General features: G+C 45.8%; 1 protein-coding gene across 1 annotated transcript in view; it reads right to left on the minus strand.

The window, feature by feature from the left end:
* The window catches only part of LOC119164743 (putative sodium-dependent multivitamin transporter), a 74,549-nt gene extending 61,093 nt beyond the window's left edge, over positions 1-13,456 (minus strand). Inside the window, exons 1-3 of the mRNA XM_037416952.2 lie at positions 13,044-13,456; positions 9,537-9,602; positions 1,021-1,072 (exon numbers count right to left, since the gene is read on the minus strand). Coding sequence (XP_037272849.2) covers positions 1,021-1,072; positions 9,537-9,602; positions 13,044-13,400 — 475 coding nt within the window. The 5' untranslated portion in view covers positions 13,401-13,456. The remainder of the gene's footprint in view (positions 1-1,020; positions 1,073-9,536; positions 9,603-13,043) is intronic.
* Positions 13,457-19,143: the final 5,687 nt, after the last annotated feature.

Below are 19,143 nucleotides of genomic sequence, written 5' to 3' on the forward strand. Positions count from 1 at the left end.
TGCCCGTAGCAACAGCACACTTCCTTTACCAGAAAACCAGCAACTATAGAAAACAAGATATGTTCAGAAACAAATTAAGCTTCCATAAAAATTACTCACTGCTAACTTCACACATGTTTTACTTGCTGTCGGTTGTTCTTTAAACTTCGAATGTTTGTTGTAAGTTTAATAATTTTATCAACTAGTTGGTGCTCCCTGTAAAACCGGCTCGAATGCTATTCAATACAAGAATTACCGTGAGAGATCATGGAAAAGCTGATTAAGAAACAGGTTCGCAGGAAGGAGCAAGCTTGAAGACCCACAAGGGACATTGTTTCTACGAGTGGTATTGTCATTTTACATATGGTCTCGGCAAGCTGCCTTGAAGAAAAAAAAAGACAAAGCCACTTTTCGAAAGCTTGTCTCCAGTGACTCCATGGTGAAAGATTTTTTATTTTTTCACAAAAAGGCTGAATTATACACAGCTTCACAGTGAATGCACAAACGAAACCAAATGCAGAAAAGACAGTGAACTTATAAAAAGCTAAAAACGTACTCAAAGCTTAGTTGATTGAAAACTACAGCACACTACAATGGGAAAATTTTAGAAATATAAAGCGAGAATTCCTAGGTAATATTACAGCGGCCAAGACACTTGATATTTGTGTTTAATGGAAACGGCTGTGTTGGGTGGGCATGCCTTATCGAAGGCGCCCCGCAGATGGTGTATCGTAATTCATCGAAGCTATATAGCTACAATTGTTTCTTGGGTAACGTGAATTATACTAAAAGCGACAAATGTTGCATCGATGAGATGGTCACCTGATTACTGACAAAAAATAATCAGGTCTGAAACGTAGCACTCGTTCTAGCAAAACTGCCGCTCTTTATTGGACAATCACATCTTCCTATAGCCGTTGATATTCGGGATTGCGGAGTCCGTTTACGCTTAGATAGCAGTGTCGCTCTGCGGATAATTTGTGGACACAAGAATTGGTGCCTCCTTAGTAAATTAGAATTAGGAAATGTTAGGAGACATACTTGTTGACATTCCAACTGCAGCGCTGTAGATGCTCACAGCACCCAGCGTCAGCTGAAAAAGAAGCGAGAAGGCAATGTGATTTTGATGTGCAATGACAAAATAAATGTTTCGCCGTTCTCAGATTATGCCAGCTTACACCACAAACGTGCAATCTACATTTCAAAAGGCATTTCAAAAGGCATTTCGCTAGGTTAAGACTCTGGAAACAAACATGGTACGTACATCGCTAAGCCGTGCTAGCTTGTCAAGAGCAGTCTTTCGAGTCAACTACTTTCGTGAACATGTGACTTTTGAGCGACGTACAGTATCGCATGCCCAATGAGTTAAGTGACTTAATAAGTTAAGCCCGCCGTTTCTCAACCAGGCACTCAGCGTGAACCGAAAGCATTATGACGAGTATATACCCAACTCAGAATAGAGACCGAAGTTATAAAACACATGGAGGTACCACAATGGCTTGAATTTAAAATCGGAAGGTGGCTTCCTGAATTTCCGCGTATCAGACAAAGCTTAGCCACGTAGAACTTAGGGCGTATTGGTGTATCATACTGAAGTTTTGATATCCCACGAAAAAACACTGACTGAGAAAAACGCGACATACGCCGGCGCTAACTTGCAACAATGTTTATTTCTAAACCAGGGAAACGCTTATATATGCAACATCGCTTTCCAACCATGGTCATTAGAAGCGCTCTTCAAACTGAGCTATTTTTTCGTAGAGAGGTTACTAACTCCTTAGAAGGAAGTGCAATAGACGGTTTGAAGATACTCTAATCTGCCAGCATATATCAATAAATTCAGCCTCGATCATTTCGTGGGTTAACTGTCTTCTGCTGTTTCTAATAATTGAACATTCCTGAAAAATGGGCATGCATGCCACTTGCAGCTGATTACTGCAGTGGGAGCAGTGTGCATCAAGGAACCCAGCCTTTTTTGTTCACGTTGTATTGATGTTCTTTTAAACGCTCGTCTTTCTCAATCTATGCTTTTTTATGAACTATGAAAACTTCACCAGACACAGCACTGAATTAGTTTTAGAATGAAGGTGTACATAAGCAGACGAAACGAAAATTATTCTGCCGCCCTGCATAACCAAAAATTCCTAACGCGTATGTCAACAGATATTAGGAAAGCCTCTGCAATCACTACATGTGCGACAAAAGTTGAGTGCGCAAAAAATGAACATATATGCCACACGAATAAGGAGAGCCTCGATATAGATAACGAGGCATTAATTTGCCTTAGCAAGCAATTCCCTCAATGGCACAGAATTTTGTTCTGCTTGTGATTTTTTTTCGCCATTATTCAACCACAACTGGCCCATGGCGTAATATAAAGTACTATGCACTGACAAAATATATGTGCGTGATCTCTCTAGTGAAACAGTTCGGGGTGTTTAGCTCATTCTAAGAATTTAAAAGCAAAAACATACTTCCACCTTCTACCGATCTGAGGTTGCTCATATGACGAGCATTACGATGAACGTTTCGCTGATATGCTCTTGAAGAGTAATGCCAAACTTAGTGCTGATGCCCCGTCAAACATATGACAGAATTTCTTCGAGGCATTACAAAGTAATGGTTAAACTCTGTCATGCTCCGGAGAAATTGCCATTGACAATCATATACGTTTTATTGACTGCTAAAAACCGTTATGTAAACGTCAGTAGCGCTTTCGGAAATGGTATATTTTACATAGTACCAATGGGGTATGGAATCCAGACTGTACTATGATCACTTGCATTGAAGTGTGCATGTAGGCTTTGAAATCACTTCCGCCTTTAATAACTTGCAATTTACTGAGGATGCGCTGATGCGCTATTTAATTCCACCTGCAAAACAAACTTCATCAAGTAGTAACGAATACATCTCACGCCAACTGTACCCCTTAACTGCATCTTTTATTCGCACTACTTAAAATTCAACACTCTAGGTACGCACTTTAATACCCACGGCACATATATTTCACTTATAACGACGTATCCCATTCGCCTGGATTCGCACCGCTATAGAGCGCACTATCTACAGCAACCCCAAGTGGGCGCCCGGTGTTCACACTAAGATGCATTACATCATGATTTGTGAAGTGAAATGAAGCATTCGGTGTCGCTTTCACACATTGCCTGTTGTAAAATGCCAAATCCGTACATGCTCCTGTATTGATAGTGGCCGTGCATCAGAGAATTGAGCACATTTGCTCAAGCTGCGACAGTGCATAAAAATAACGTCCATGTATGCCATCACATTCTCAGAAAGTTCTAAAGGTTCACTTGAAGTGTTATTTTAACAGGGGAGCAGTTCTAAAGTTGGGTCCGACGACAGACGAATGTCCACGTCACATGCAATGTTCTGGTTTCCAGGTACACTCATAGATGGCGTAAGTGCCTCAGTCACGCGTAAGATGGCGTAAGTGCCTCAGTGCCTTTCGAAGCTGTAGGAGGGATGCATCCCTTCTGATCAATGAAAAGATTAGACGAAAGGGAGCCCAGTGGCTGGCAGAAGTACATAAAAAAGATAGAAAGACAGCTGCGAACTTTTGGAACCATGTAAACTCTCTAAGAAATGAGACGAGCCTAGAACAGAGGTTTATAACTACAGCTCAAGGTGCTAGGCTAGAAGGGGACGAAGCTATTGAATATATAAGAACAAGGGTGACAGAAAAATTTCAACACAGAAGTGCTTTATGCACCACAATAGACAAGGACGAATCAAGTGGTGCAATGGCTCCATTTTCACAACGAGAGTGGGAAAGGGCTGAGAAAAGGGTTCCTAGTAGTACATCAACAGGCCCAGATGGCATTCCAATTATGCTGATAAAGACATTAGGTCCGAAGTCTAAGCAGGCTTTGAGAGAGGCAGTGAGCAAAATAATAATCGATGGTGAAGTTCCCGATGGATGGAAACTTATCAGGATGAGCATGATCTATAAAGGAAAAGGGGACAAAGCTGACATAAACAACTACTGTCCATCAACAACAACTACTGACATCAGTGGACTACAGGCTGGCGCTGCAGATTATAAAGGAGAGACTGCAGGCATGGATAGAGGATGAGGGGGTGCTGGGGGAACTGCAGAATGGGTTTCGGAAACACAAGAGGTTGGAAGACAATCTGTTATCACTGACGCAATGCATCGAAATAGCAGAAAAGGAACACAGGCCCCTGTGGCTAGCATTTTTGTATATCAAGGGAGCGTACGATAGCGTGGTTCAAGAGGAATTGTGGGGAATACTGGACACACTAGGCGTGAAGATGTAGTCACTAATTTTTTAAAGGAGATCTATAAAAGTAACAAGGTAGTTATAAAGTGGTAAAAACAGGTATCTAAGCCCAGAGAGATGAAACGGGGGTTTAGGCAGGGGTGTTCTCTGTCACCCTTGTTATTCATGATGTACCTACAAGGATTAGAGGCCAAATTAGAGGGAAGTGTACTGGGCTTCAACCTCTCTTTCGTCAAACAAGGAAAACTCATTGAACAGGCACTACCAGCATTGATGTACGCAGATGATATAGTGCTAATGGCCGACAACAAAGAAGATTTGCAGAGATTGGTGGACATCTGCGCTAATGAGGAAGAGAGTTTAGATTTCAGATTCAGTAAGGAAAAATCAGCAGTCATGATTTTCAATGACAACGAAGGTAGTAAGCTTAGAATACAGAACACGCTAGAGATAACAGATAAATACAAATATCTGGGCGTATGTATAAACAATGGGGTCGAGTACCTAAGAAAACACGAAATATACGTCTCGACTAAAGGTAACAGGAATGCAGCGGTAATGAAAAACAGGGCACTGTGGAATTACAATAGGTATGATGTTGTGAGAGGAATATGGAAAGGGGTCATGGTTCCTGGTCTGACGTTCGGCAATGTGGTCTTGTGCATGAGATCAGAAGTTCAAGCAAGATTAGAAATTAAGCAACGTTGAATAGGTAGGCTTGCCTTAGGAGCTCACGGGAATACACCAAATCAGAGAGTACAAGGTGAAATGGGATGTACACCATTTGAGGGCAGGGAAGCTAGCAGCAAGATAAAATTTGAGAAGCGATTGAGAGAAATGGGGAGGAGCGTTGGGCTAGGAAGGTATTCAGCTACTTGTACATGAAGAATGTCGATACAAAATGGCGGAAGCAAACCAGAAAATTGACTGGTAAACACTTGGAAAACAGCAGGGGGCCAAACCAAAATGAATTATCGGTTAAGAAGAAGGTGAAGGAAGCTCAGACCGATATGTGGAAAATGGACATGATTAAGATGTCCGCACTAGAGATTTATCGAACTTTCAAGCAGGAAATAGCCAAGGAAAGCATCTATGATAATACTCGGGGTAGTTCTCTACTGTTTGAGGCCAGGACGGGAGTGCTGCGAACCAAGACATATCGGGCCAAATACGAAGGAATAGACATGGCATGCAGTGCGTGTGGAGAGGAAGAAGAAACTGCCGAACACTTGATAATGTTCTGTAAAGGGCTTCACCCTGTAGTTCGGGTTGATGGCGCAGAGTTTTTCAAAGCACTGGGGTTTAGGGACAGTGAGGGCAAAATAGACTTTAAGCGGGTAGAATGAACTAGAAGGAAGTTATCTGATTGGTGGCTAAAGTCAAGGCACGAGTGAAAATTGAACTATTCGCTGCAAAGTACGAATCCTCAACCTCGCTATTTAAGGAAAAAAATAAATTTAGCTTTTGGTTCATTAAGTATTACGGCTTGGTGGCACTAGCCACCGCCCGATTGAATGAGTACAGCCGTATCCGTCCATCCGTCCATCCATCCATCCATCCATCCATCCATCCATCCATCCATCCATCCATCCATCCATCCATCCATCCATCCATCCATCCATCCATCCATCCATCCATCCATCCATCCATCCATCCATCCATCCATCCATCCATCCATCTGGACTAAGCGCTAGTGGTACAGTGAAACTGGCACGGGTGGCTCGAGCACGATTAAGGCCTTAACGCACTGTAGGAGGGGCAGATGTGACAAAGGTTAGCACATGCCCTTTCTCGTGCATCTATACTCTACGAATAACGTAATTACAAATATTCAATAACAAATAATAAAAAATTACCAGATATCACAAGCGATACACAGGAAAACCATTGCATAAGGCACCGATTTTTCTCATGTCGATGCAGCTGAATTGTGCGACAGGAATCGAGTGTCGTTGCCAAAACTTTTTAACTTGTTTTCCTGGCTATCACGCCCATGTCTTGTTTCGGGCATTGTACGTTTTTGCCTGGCTATGAGACACAATAGTAACGAGAGCTCTCGTTACTTAATCCTTGTTAAGCGTCAATTCCGCCTAGACGGAAATCATGCTTAACAAGGGTTTCTGCATAAAGTACGGGCATAGTAAACCAGTGTGGCGGCAGCCGAGTGAGCTATCGAAGTTTGAAGGCTGTATATAAATACTGTGAGGATGCCAGCGTCGGTGGGGCTTTGGCGCGGGCGCATGCTTTGCTAGAAGAGGACGAAGGACAGAAGAACAGCTGGTCCAGCGTACGAGCGCTGTCTCTTCTCGTTTTTACAGTGGCGCAGTCGTCGAAAGGCTTCGGCAAACCTCAGCTACCTGCTTGAGGTAACGCCTCTTCCTTAGGAACGATGCCATGCTTCCTCGTTAACGAAATCCGCAAGTCAACCACCACCGGAAGTATTAATCCCGCCATCAGTGGACAGCGTCCAGGCCTCCCCAAGGAACTAGTTGACCGGTGGCGTGCTACATCACGCCAATGCGCACGGGCTCCTTCCTGGAAACGTGGTTCACGCTTCCCAAGGCGCAACAAGGCTTCCACCATCGTCTGAGCGGCCAAGGTACGCTGTACATGCTCCCTTGTCTTTGCGGCCTTCCCTCAGTGAGTGATACGACTACCCCATACTGCGCGGACGTGATTTCTTGTCCATCAGGTGCCTCACTCGACAGCTGCGCAGAGCTTTTCTGTACTTTCACGCAACTGTCACACCAAATCGACCACTTCTCGTTGTTGCGCTCTGGGGTCTGGCCGACCGCTTCACAATATACCGCTCTTTCGTGAGTTCCGGAGTTTCGAGGCTTCCAAGATGGCACTGGTATGTGGATGGCGACCATCAGTACCTTCGGCTCTTGCCATGTCTGGCTCGAAAATTATAAATAAAAGGTAGTCATTGCTTGCCTTCGTAGTGGTGCCGAGTCATTGCACAAATACGAGGGTATCAATCAACTGACCTGGTTGAATTGGAGTGCAGGGCTCATCGCCGTTTTCGGCTGGATCTACGATGACCCATACGCGTCCGACCAGACTACCGAGGATGAAAGTAAGGAAGGGCTTCTCCCCGAGGCTGCAGATAAAACAGCGCAGCTCAACGACAGGACGTTCAGAATCCATTTCACTCCAATGCCATTTCGGAAAAACGTTCTCTCACCGATGTTCGGTAACTGCATCAACAACGTGGCACCAACACATGCACGACACGAAGCTGCTCAATACCCAACAAGACCGCTTCCTACGGTAGAAATCCGCGTCTTCTAAATCGGCAGGCTTATGGCAGTCGTACAAAGAGGAGCTTCACGTACTGCACTGCATCGACAGCATGCCCCGGTCACCCTCTAGCCTTGGTCCGAGGCACCCTTGCTTGGTCTCGAAAGGAGCGCTGTGCTTTCGGTGCACTGGACTTCCACATACGAACTAAAGCTGATAGCAAGTTTTCTGCCGCCGTTCTCGTTTTCGAGGGATTGCACGTGGGCATGAGTTTGAGTGCAGACTACAACCTGTCTGGTAGGTTCAGCTCATTATAGATGACTGTGTAGTAAAGCTCCGCGCTCTGACTCCAAACATTTACTCCCCTGATTCAAATTTTGAAACATCTCAACCACAAATGTCCACTAACAACGGCATCCTCATTCACAAGCAGAAGGCATATCTGCTGACTGCACGTCAGTCATAAGCCGAATGCGCTCGTAGTGAACTCAAGAAGCCCATGGACGTCGAGTGCATATTTATCCAAGATCTCCCTCTGCCTGTTTGCCAGGATCTGCCAGTCTGGCGCATGCTTCTGCTAACGATAATGGGCAGTGCACCCGAGCACCATCATAGAGGCGTACGGTACCCCTGGAGGCCGCATCCGTCAACGGCGAACACGGCACTGATCAGTGACATGGTGACCAACTCGTGCGAAGCAGCAAGATGTTGGCTTTGTGCAACGCTGGCGTCAGCCGTGTGGGGTCCAGTCCTGGAGGCGTTGATTCGTATGAAAGCGGTATGGAGCCACGAGAGAGCGTCTTTCCTTTTTGTGGCCATAGAATTGGAGAGTCAGACTGCAGCACTGAGGCCTCAGCGTCAAACCACGGAGGCAGGGTCTTGAAGCCTGTAGAAACTCACAAGCGTGCTTCAGTACAAGGATGACTTACACCTAAGCCCGACACAGCGACAGCGTAGTCTGCTGCTAAGTGGGCAACGACCGTATCGACATAGACATCATTTAAGACCACACTGGAGCCATCATTGAACGACTTCCGAAGTAGGTGGCTGCGTGGCTGAGGTCGACCACCGCCACACAGCCAATGTAGCCCCCCAGAATGTTTGGCAGCGAGGTTAGGAAAGTCACTGCGCAACGGGGACGATGCCGCAAAAGCCAGTGTCGCCCCAAGAATGTTCTGCAGCTCGGCCAGACAACTCGCGGCGAATGCAAGATAGACCATCGCGGTACACTCGGTGCCGCCCACCAGAGCCGGTTTCAGCAGCTAGTCATGTTACGTCGCGGTCATGGCCGAGTGTAAGGATGACAGCGCCGCAGGGGCTCTGGCACGCTATCATACTCGGCTAGAGGAAGACGAAGGACAGAAGAAGAACAGCCGGCCCAGCGTACGGACGTTGTCTCTTACTTCTCGTTATTACATCATGTAGGGCTGTATAAGCATGTATTACGTATAACACAAGAGAAGACAGAGTGGGGGAAAGCAATAAAGTGTTTGGATGTCAAAGCTTTCTTTTGTTTCGGAAAATAAGGGGACTAGAATTTTATGTGTGGGTGCATTCTTTGTCTATATTCAGCAGCGCTGTTGAAGTTTCTTAGCTTTGTAAACCGACAAGCCCGCCATTGCATTTAGACCGATTTCATAGGTAGAACTTTTGGGACGTTAATCCCATAGGCTTGCGCACGATTTCCTCTCAGACGGGGGGGGGGGGGGGGGAGGGCGAGCGAAGGTTTTTCTCTGCGCTTTCCTTTCCCTGTGATGTCAATGTACGGGGTTCGCTTTGCACCCGTAAATGCATGAGACTAGTTTCGCGCCCCTTTTGGCCCTACTCTTTATATGCGAATGTACGGGCCTTGCTTTGCGCCCCTCCTCCCCCCCCCCTGCCCCCCTCCCTCCTGAGTGTGCGCCCATTGTTAAAACCTATCAATTAATTTACAGCTAGAACACCTTGTCCGAAAGATGCCTTGTGGCATATTTGTGCAAATAAAAATAAAATATGCATAATATGCGCACATAGATAATTAAAGCAGTACCATATGACGGGGGCTGTACTTACACTGAAAAAGAAGTAGATGAAACAGGCCGAAATTCCCACTGCATTTCCGAAACGCATCCTCAGATACTGGTTGGCGAAAAGTGTACAAGGATAAGAAGAAAAAAAAAAACATGGCAGAGAATGAATTTTCGGTATTGTTCTTATGGCCATAACAAAGAGCAGCATCAAATACGCGAAGTTTTACCCAGTATGAATGCAAAATAGAATGAGATGTCTGCATGAAACTAAATAGCAGAAAAAAATAAAAGAAGTTTCACAAGGTATAGTACGAGGGTGAGCGAAAATTTGCACTGGTTATTCATGGATGGCAGCGCTAAATAAATCGGTGAAATGTTGCAACAAGCACGTAGTTTCCTAAAATAACTAGAGCAGACTCTTGTGCGGGGATTGGAAATGATGGGTAGTACACAAATTTCCTTAGACTTAGTGCTTGCGGGCTTCCAACGAATTCGTGGCTTTGTTTGTTGTGCTGTTTAGGTTTTGTTTTGAATGAAAGGAAACACAGTTGCGAACTTTGTGAGAAGGTTAGAATCGGTAAGCCTAAAAAGATCAAGGTGGTGAAGTGGAACTGTGGAGCATTTGCTGATTTTCGTGACAAAGTAGCTTTAAGCCACATGAAGCCGAGCGGAGCCCAAAGTACCAAGATTAGACAAATTTGTGTACTACTAATCATCCCCATGTTGGCTGAAGCGCCCTGCGTTGTAGCTCTCTTAGACACTAGCGCCAGAGTTCTCTCTAGTGCGTTTATAGACCTTTTCAATCAAGGCGTTCTGGGTGCCGCCTTAGTCCTCTAGGCTGTTGTTAGCGCACGTGACCCGCCAAGAAATGCACTGCCGAGGCATAAATAAAGTAATTGATTACCATCTTTTCACTACAAAGGCTTTTAAAGGGCGTCTCGTTATGAAGGCAAGGCATGGGGCGCATATGGTTGACTATTTCTCGGTGACAAAACTGCGGGTAGACTGTTCTTTTTAGCAAAGCTTTGGCACGGAAGCAGCCGAAATATGAGGGCTGAAGAATTAAAAGCTGAGCCTTTTGGTGATAGTCCTTCAACGTATCAAAAAACAAAGTGCGTTCAAGTGGTCACACAAATGGGATATTGGCATTATCCCTTTTTGGTAGAACTGCTTCCAATAAACTTTGTGCATGAGATTGCGCACATAAAAAATAAAAAAAAGGAAGAGAGCACAGACAGGCACAGCGCCTGTCTGTGCTATCGTCCTTCCTATCTGTATGTTGTTTTTTTTACGCAACATGCCATCCACAATGGAATACCAAATCACTGAAGGCTCGGTTCAGTTGTGAATTAGCGCTGTTGTCTGTCTTATATTTCTGGGTGTCCGCGTTGTGTCCGCGCTGGGTATAATAAAGGAACATTTATATGTAGTCAAAACGTGCCGAAAAGCACTCCTGGGCAAGCAACAGGTACTCTACACTTCTTACCACCTTTACCAAGTGCCATGCGAAAAGTCCCCAGCCACCAATTATGCCTCCAATGTAGTGGTGCCGAGTTTCACACATGGACATTTTAGGGGGTACGCTTTGTTTCAAGTTTTATCTTTCTTCATTACATTCATTGTCATTAACACTTTAAACCACATTTCGAGCCTACCGTCTGCCTGTAGTTATACCAAAAATCTTTAATACTTCGCTCGCTTTATACCCTTCAGTCTCACTCAGACACACGAAATATCAGGTAACAGCTGATAGTTACCTGATAGTTCTGTTGCCTGATAGTGTTGTGAATTGTACTACCGCAGAATGATTTGTTACTGAAGTGCAAGCCATTCGTTTCTGTTTCTGATTGTGATTTTTAATGTTTATTTTGTAACCACTCCTGTAAGGGCCGATTGAGCCTGCAGCTTATTCAAGTACAAAAATTGCAACCTTGCGATTACGTCACAAAGCCACTTCATGGCTGAGTCACTCAAGCGGTTCTGTACGTATCAGAAACACAAAGTTCCCACGGATAACGTACAAACAAAACTTTTGCAGCTTACACTGCATCGCGCAAGGCTGGCGAAGAGCAGAGCTGATCGGCACTAGGCTGGTTCTAGCTTGGCTAGGCACACGTCCAATCTACACGTCGATGCTCGAAGTGTTCACGTGAACAGATTGTATCGATTGGGTTCGAGAGAGTATCGCTATGCAATCACAGCACCAAGAAGCTTCATTTGCCTAATTAGCATATTGATATAATTGGCATATACAAAGCTTGCTGTTGATTAGGTTGCATGCAAGTAGCATTGACATATTTATAGCCTAATTAGCGTAATTCCCGCAATTTACATACTCAAAGCTTGGGTTTACAAACCTCCACCACAAGTCAATGTTCGCTTAATGAAAATTCACACTGAATTCACATTGAGCATGATTCTGGCGATTTCGGCTCCGTTTTAGTCTTAAACAGGATTAGCTCTGCACAACTCGTGGAGCTCGGCATGACAAGCAATATCAAAATCTCACCTCGACCCAATCCGAAATATTTGAGATTTGATTCACTTGAATAATTCTGGTTAATAAGTTCTACAATGCTAAACTAGGTTTTATTACAGCAGTCTGTTATCAATTCGCCTGAACTAGTCACTGCTATGCTTAACTTGGCGTGACGTGGTTGTGCCGGCTGAATATTGTTTTTTTTTGTCTACATAGCAAGTTGGATAAACTCTGAACATCACAGCTCTGCTGCAAATTAAAAAAAAGAAACAATACACTTTTGATTAGTATGAAGAGGCAGTTATGTGAAAAAGAGAATTGAAGTTCTTCATGGGAAGACCTGCTGCAGCTTTAATATTTCAGTAAAGTGGCTTGTAGTAATAGGTGCGAAGCAATGAAACTCAACCAAGATCCGTGGTGAAGCCGACACCGAAACATGCAAGAGAGCAGTGGTCACATTCTTCTAAGTTGTCCAGAATATGTCAGAATCAATATATTAGCCGTCCACTGAACTCGCTGAGTGGACTTGTGGTAATGATAGTGAAATAATTGCATCTCAATCTGTTCTGGCTATCTTGAAAACGACAAGAAGGAAGTCGCTGTTCGTGTTGCGCTCATCGGTGTTTCGGTTTGGCTTTCGCCGTTGAATTTTATCACGCCAGTGTTTGAAAGTGGCCACTTTTTAAGATCTCCAAGCTGCCATGGGTTCTTCGCATGCAGAACTTCCGTTCTCCTGCTGGACGTAACCGCCAAGATCCACTAACGACAAAGTTAATCAAGTTGGCTTTTAATTATTGTCCAAAGTGTTGTCTTTAGTGATCTTGAATTACTGCTGCTACACAAGAAGTAACTTTGAAGGCATCAAACAAATATCAAAATTTTCTGATTTTTAAGAATTTTGAAGAAATTTCCTGAAAGAGCTAATATAAATGAATGTATTGAAAACAAGCTTGATGAATCGCAGGCGTCCTTTGGCAGGGCGCCACTCGGAGTCCACGAGTTGTGTTGCACAAGGGAAAAAAGTGAATATATGCAGTGCATCGTTATGTATACGTGAGGCTATCTACATACCTGGAATACCGACGTGACCTTGAGGTAGTAAAGGACTGGCAGGAATATGTACACGATGAAAGGCGTGGTAAACACCAAGGTGACGATGTCCCAGACAAAGTGCTGGCCATAGGCGTACTGATGGGCTGACAGGCTGACCACGCCAATACCTGTGGCCAGCGACGCCAACAACGACAGAGACAGTGACCATGCTGGAAGGCTGCGGCCGCCAAGGAAGACTTCCTGGCGCTGTGCTGCAGTGTGGACGGAAATAGAGTGCTTTCGGTCTGCCCTTTTCACAGAGTAGTAGAGGCCGAATGCGAAACTGAGTCCCGTAAGAAGGCAGAAAACTGCGTAATCAGCCGGATGGAACCGCATCGTGGGCGACCCACTTGCACCGTGGAGCTCGATGCTTTCGGTCCAGTTATCCAAGCTATCTGTGCGCAAGATATCGAGAATAGCAAATCAACAAGCCGTGTCCAGTTGTCTTCAAAAACAATAAAATGCGTCTGAAAGTCAAGGTAGTAATCGGTGTGGCCAATCGAAGTGGCAGCTAAAAATTAATAGGCGAGAAATGTATCACCGGAATGCACGGATGTCAAGGAGGTAATCATGACGTATTCGACGTCTTTTAATACCGACATGGTACTTGAACTGGCTGCGCCAAGAACCATTTTATCGTAGGATTGATCAAAACTCTGTAATTATCACGGTTTCTAGCAGAGCTGCCGATATACAAGTTACAAGAATTGTAACTTGTATATCGTAACTGTATCGTAATTATAACTGTTTATTGTATACAAGATATACAATAAAAAACTGCGTTCCGAAATCCGGACATGCCCGAAGTCGGTACTGTAGTCATGCATAAGGTCTGACTTGCAGTAGCTGCACCCGTGTCAACATCGGCGAGACATCTTGACACCTGCTGACACGTAGAAAGGCATCACGGTACGTTCATAGATTTTACAAATAGTTTTGTAAGTAATATGACAATCACTTCCACACCAAAACCATTGTATGATTGCGAGTAAAAACAGAGAGTAATGATACTTATTTCCTTTATAGAATGCAGTCTGCAGACTCTCCACAGACTGTTTCTTACAGTATTATCTTGCAAGCTCTCGATCAGAAACACGTAAGAAACAAGTCACAGCTTAGCCGCAAAGGCGAAGCAATGAACGTAATAGCAACAAATTGGAAGGTCACGCGCAGAATGGCAAGCAGATCGAAATGTGGCCTGCAATTCTCACACACAAATGACGCACAAAACGTACTCACACGTTCAGATGAACGCGAATAACCGTCTCAGTTGTTACTTCGCTGTGTCTGAAAAGCGTGCCCTTTTCGCAAACGGAGGCTGTGCAACGATTGCAGCGACCTTTGTACGCCCCGTAACTACAACACAATCGTTCCAGTACAAGCCCAACGCTAGCCAAGACGTATGGTCCTCCCCATCAGGAGATAAGGGCGCGCGAAAGATCGTACAGTCCCCTCCTCTCCGCGGGCCAAAGTACCCGTGAGAGATGAGAGGCGCCGCGCGCTCGTTGCGCCATCTTCCTGATAATGCTGAAAATACGATAGTCCCCACCCCCCGAGATGCCCGCCAACAGCAGTAAGCGGTAGATATAACTAGCCTGCGGTTTGAGCAATAGAGGAGGTAGCCCTTGGTGGCTCAGTGGTTAATGCCTTACATTCACGACGCGGAGGTTCCACGTTTGATTACGTGCGCCGGAGTCTTTTTTTCTGGATCTTTTTCTTTCTTGCGTTTTCATATATTAGACACGTATACATATACCGTGCATGACGCCACGCTGGCGGGGAAATCCAGCCGAGAGTGTCCATATAACTGCTATCGCAATAAAATACAATAGATGGACTGATATGTGGAACTTAACGGCCCGAAACCACCATGTGATTATGAGAGACGCCGTAGTGGAAGACTGCGAAAATTTCGACCACCTGGGCTTCTTCCAAATCTCCAAATCTGAGCCCAAGGGCCTACAGCATTTTCGCCTCCATCGAAAATTCTACAATACATAAAACATTGGCGCTATAGTGTCCATGACAGCTGCAATTCATGACGCTTCAAGCAGCATCGGAATGATGGGCAGTACACTGAGTTGTCTAAGCTTCGCTCTTCCAGCCCCATTTGGCTCCATGTGGCATACATGCGTTTCGTAGCGAGACGAAGTTCAGCAAATGTTCGGCAGTGTCACTTCACCACCTCAACCTGTTTAGGTGCGCCAGCTCAAATCAACCTACGAGTTGACAACTTTCTATTCTTTCATTCAAAACGAAAACACAGCCATAAACTGTGTACGAGACGATATCATGGGTCGAACAACCGCTCCTACGTAAGCGTGACGTCACGCTTACGTAGGAGCGACAACTTGCGCTCGCTGTCGCGGCCGTGCCAACTCGGTTACATCTTCCTTTCCTTGGGGCAATATAGGTCGCTCTGGCATGGGGTACCGACGAGGCTCGCGACGTTCCCGAGTGCTTCTCCGTGGTAGTGGCGGCTCTGGAACGGGACCCGAGCCTGGCAAGCCTGAGGAAGGTGTTGTGGTAGTGTCGGGGCATGGTAGCTCTGGAACCTCCCGGAGATGTTCCCGTGTGCGTCGCATTTCTCGGCCTTCTTCTGTTTTTACCAGTACGGAGCGTGGAGCTCCCGCTGATCCCAGCACAATGACCGGGGACCACGTCCGTGTGTGCGTATCGTACAACGAGGCCCTCTGACCCGGTGAGAGGGTGCGCAGGTCCCGAGCACCTCGATTGTAGTAGACCTTCTGCTTGTGGCGAATTTCTTGGAGACGGGAGTGCACCTTCCTGTTGGGCAATGGTGCCGGCTTCAGGTGGCAGGAGGGAACCGGGAGCAGTGTTCTCGTCTGTCGACCCATCAGCCTCTTGTTGCTGCGAAAGACGAGGCCATCTTGTGTATGCATCTCTTCTCGATACGCCCAAAATGGCCTGGCACATGCTGGGACGTCCTCTTTGTTTTCCGGCCAGTCAGTCTCTGCATAGGATCGGATGGTCGACAGAGCAGGATCCTTGGCGGTTGCCACACGTAGTTCCTCGAGGCGACGCTCAGAAGTGTTACTTGGCGCTGGCATGTCCAAAATGGCTTGGACGCGATCGGGTCCCAGGCTCAGTCCCTGCGTGGTGAAAACGTGTCCCAAGTAGCGAACTTGCTCCTTGGTTATGACGTTGTGCTCCTCCATGCGTTGAAGTTCGGCCTTTACTTTTTCTTAAATGGCGACCGGAACCCTTCTGGCTGGCACAACAACACCGACGGCGCCGGGTTTGAGCTTCATTTCGTACTCAAAATTCTTCAGCTGGCCCAATCATGTGAAAACATCGGTGTAGGGCTGAGCCGCCGGGTAGAGTTGCTGCGTCTCGACGCTATCAACGCGATAAATCAAGCCAAGGCTTTCTGCTGCTGCTCCGCTGAGGGTCACCGGCACGTTTTGCTCTATGACGAAGAAGGTTTCATCGTGCTGTTTATCGTTCACGGATAGCGACAACTTTACTTTAAACTGCGCAGTCGTTTTGTGGCCCAAAAAACTCGTTAACGTGGCTCGGCAGGCTTCACGAGTCTTTCTCGGAAGCGACAAAACATCTTCCTTTGAAATCACACAACAGTTTGCCCCAGTATCAAGTTTGCAGACCATCGGACGGCCTTCAATAGAAACTGTCGTGGTCCACTAGTCGCTAGCGAGTGCGTTCATGGTTAAAGCTTCCAGAAAAAAATCTGACCTTTCGTCAACATGTAGCTCTCGTATTTCCTTGCGCTTTGCATCTTCGCTGTGCAAGAAGGATGACTGTGAGCATGCTTGGGCGAAATGATTCAATCCTCCGCATTTCTTGCACGCTTTTCCTGTTGCTGGGCAGCGGCTGCCGCGGTGAACTTTGTAGCCACATTTGTTACATGGCTTTGTTACTCTGGCCAACGCATTTACGGCTGCAGTTTCAGCGCCTTCAGTGGTGCCACGTATCTGTCGAAACTGCTCCTCGCCTTGCTCTTGGATGCGACAGATTTCGACTACTCTTTGGTAAGAGGGGTTTTCAGAAATTAACTTCTTTTGCAGTCCCTTGTCCCGGATACTGAGTATGATGCGGCTACGAAGCATGCGCTCTTCTAAGTCTCAAAAATCGCAGTGTTGGGGTAGCGTTCGCAATTCGACAAGCCAGTCATTGAAACTTTTGTCCTCTTTTTGGTCTCGGGAGCCGAAGCAAAACTCGTGGTAAGTGAGGTTCTTCGCGGGCTGGTAGAAGTCTTCAAATTTTTTAATTATAAGGGTTACATCGGTTGTGTCCTCTCCTGGCTCAAAATTGAACGAAGCGAACACTTTTCTAGCCTCTTCTCCAATGGTCACTAAAAGCGTCGCCGCCTGCACTTCTTTTGGTTGCTTGTTCAGCTGAGTTGCCGTGGAAAACAGTTCAAACTCACTTTTCCAGGTCTTCCACCCAAGCCAAGCGTCTCGCGATGTGTCGAGGGGCTTCGGAGGCGGCAGGAGCGTTGTCGGCAATGCAGGCGGTGTCGGCAACGTAGGCGGTGTCGTCATGTTGGCTGTTTTCCGCTGCCACCATGTGTACGAGACGATATCATGGGTCGAACAACCGCTTTATTGCCTATTGTGGCGAGTTTAAGTAGGCCAGGCGGGTGACGTCACGATTACGTAGGAGCAACAGCTTGCGCTCGCTATCGCGGCCGTGCCAACTCGGTTACATAAACAAAGCCACAAATACGTTCAAAGCCCGCAAGCATGAATACTAGCAAATCTGGCTACTACCCATCATTCCCCTAATATTGAACAATCGCAACGCGAGAGTTTCATTCATTGAAAACCTAGTTAATATTGCGGGAAGTTTTATAGAACGAGGATTTCCTTCATGCGTGTTTGCCACAAGTTCGTATACGGGAGCCAGACAAATATACCTGAACAAATAAACAGCTTAGTACACAGGAGTAAGTGCTAATCTTCAGCTATTCAATAAAATTCATAATATACTCAGTTTACTATAATATAATGCGTGAAGGAACCCCGGCGCTGCGATCGTTGATCCTTAGAACGGTAATCACGATGGCTTGTACCAAGAATTGCCTCATATTTCATCTTGTGGCTGATGGCTTCCGAGTCATGTAAATTTTGTCGTCGGGGTTTCAGATGCTACAAGCATTTTTTTTCTGCTAACGAATACAATGACTTGCCGCACAGGCAAAGACTCACAAGATGTTACCCGGTTTATATTAGAATAGTTTACTGATAAAACTCTCAGTGAGTAGTCCATAGCTCTATTCATAGATAAATACTTAGGGAGAGAGGTTGAGTTCAGCATTTTGTAGCAGAAAATTAAATATGTACCAAGAACATGGAACGTTCCCACAGAATACGCACGAAAAACGGCGATCATTGTTACGCGTTCTCAAAGCACGGTGTTTTGTAGTAGCCGTGTTGTAAAAACATTCGTTATCTTTTATCGATAAACTTTCATAGGGTGTGTAATCACTGAACCCACAATTAGCGATTGAAAATAGCTGTAAAGAAACGCCAGCACCTAAAATATTAAAAAAGTAATATCACCTGAAGGCGGCCTCTCCCCGAAGCATGACTAAATTCAGCTGCTCTTGTGGTTGTTCATTGCGGCGTAGTTTTGCAGACACTCACTAGGGCAATGAACCCAAAAGTTTGTAAGGTTTGAGTAACAGAGCCGCAAGCATGCACACATGGCAACTGTGCTAGGAGCACTCTTCTTTGCATGACGGTTGCCTGGTCGGGGCACAGCTGGCATTTTGTCACCAACTGCGCATTGCATACTGACTGAAGTGCGCTATATTAACGCCATAGCGTTAGAAAGCTGGTGTCACAGAAATTCCGCCGTCGACGTCGGCCCCATTGGTTGTGAGCGAGAAATTGTCCGTGGACGAAAAAGCTCGTTACAGATATTGGCGTGGGAGGTCGCTACTTCTCCCCACGAGCGCGCGTGATCCCTCGGAAAAGACCGCAAATTCGAAAAAAAAAAACAGAAAGAAGTGCTCAAAGTAGTGAGGTGCGAGTGACGTAGTTTCTTTGCCCGGCCACTCCTCCCTGCTTAGCTTCCAGCGCTTTCGTCGGGACGA

The sequence above is a fragment of the Rhipicephalus microplus genome, chromosome 9 (genome assembly GCF_043290135.1).
Source record: "Rhipicephalus microplus isolate Deutch F79 chromosome 9, USDA_Rmic, whole genome shotgun sequence".
Lineage (NCBI taxonomy): Eukaryota > Metazoa > Arthropoda > Arachnida > Ixodida > Ixodidae > Rhipicephalus > Rhipicephalus microplus.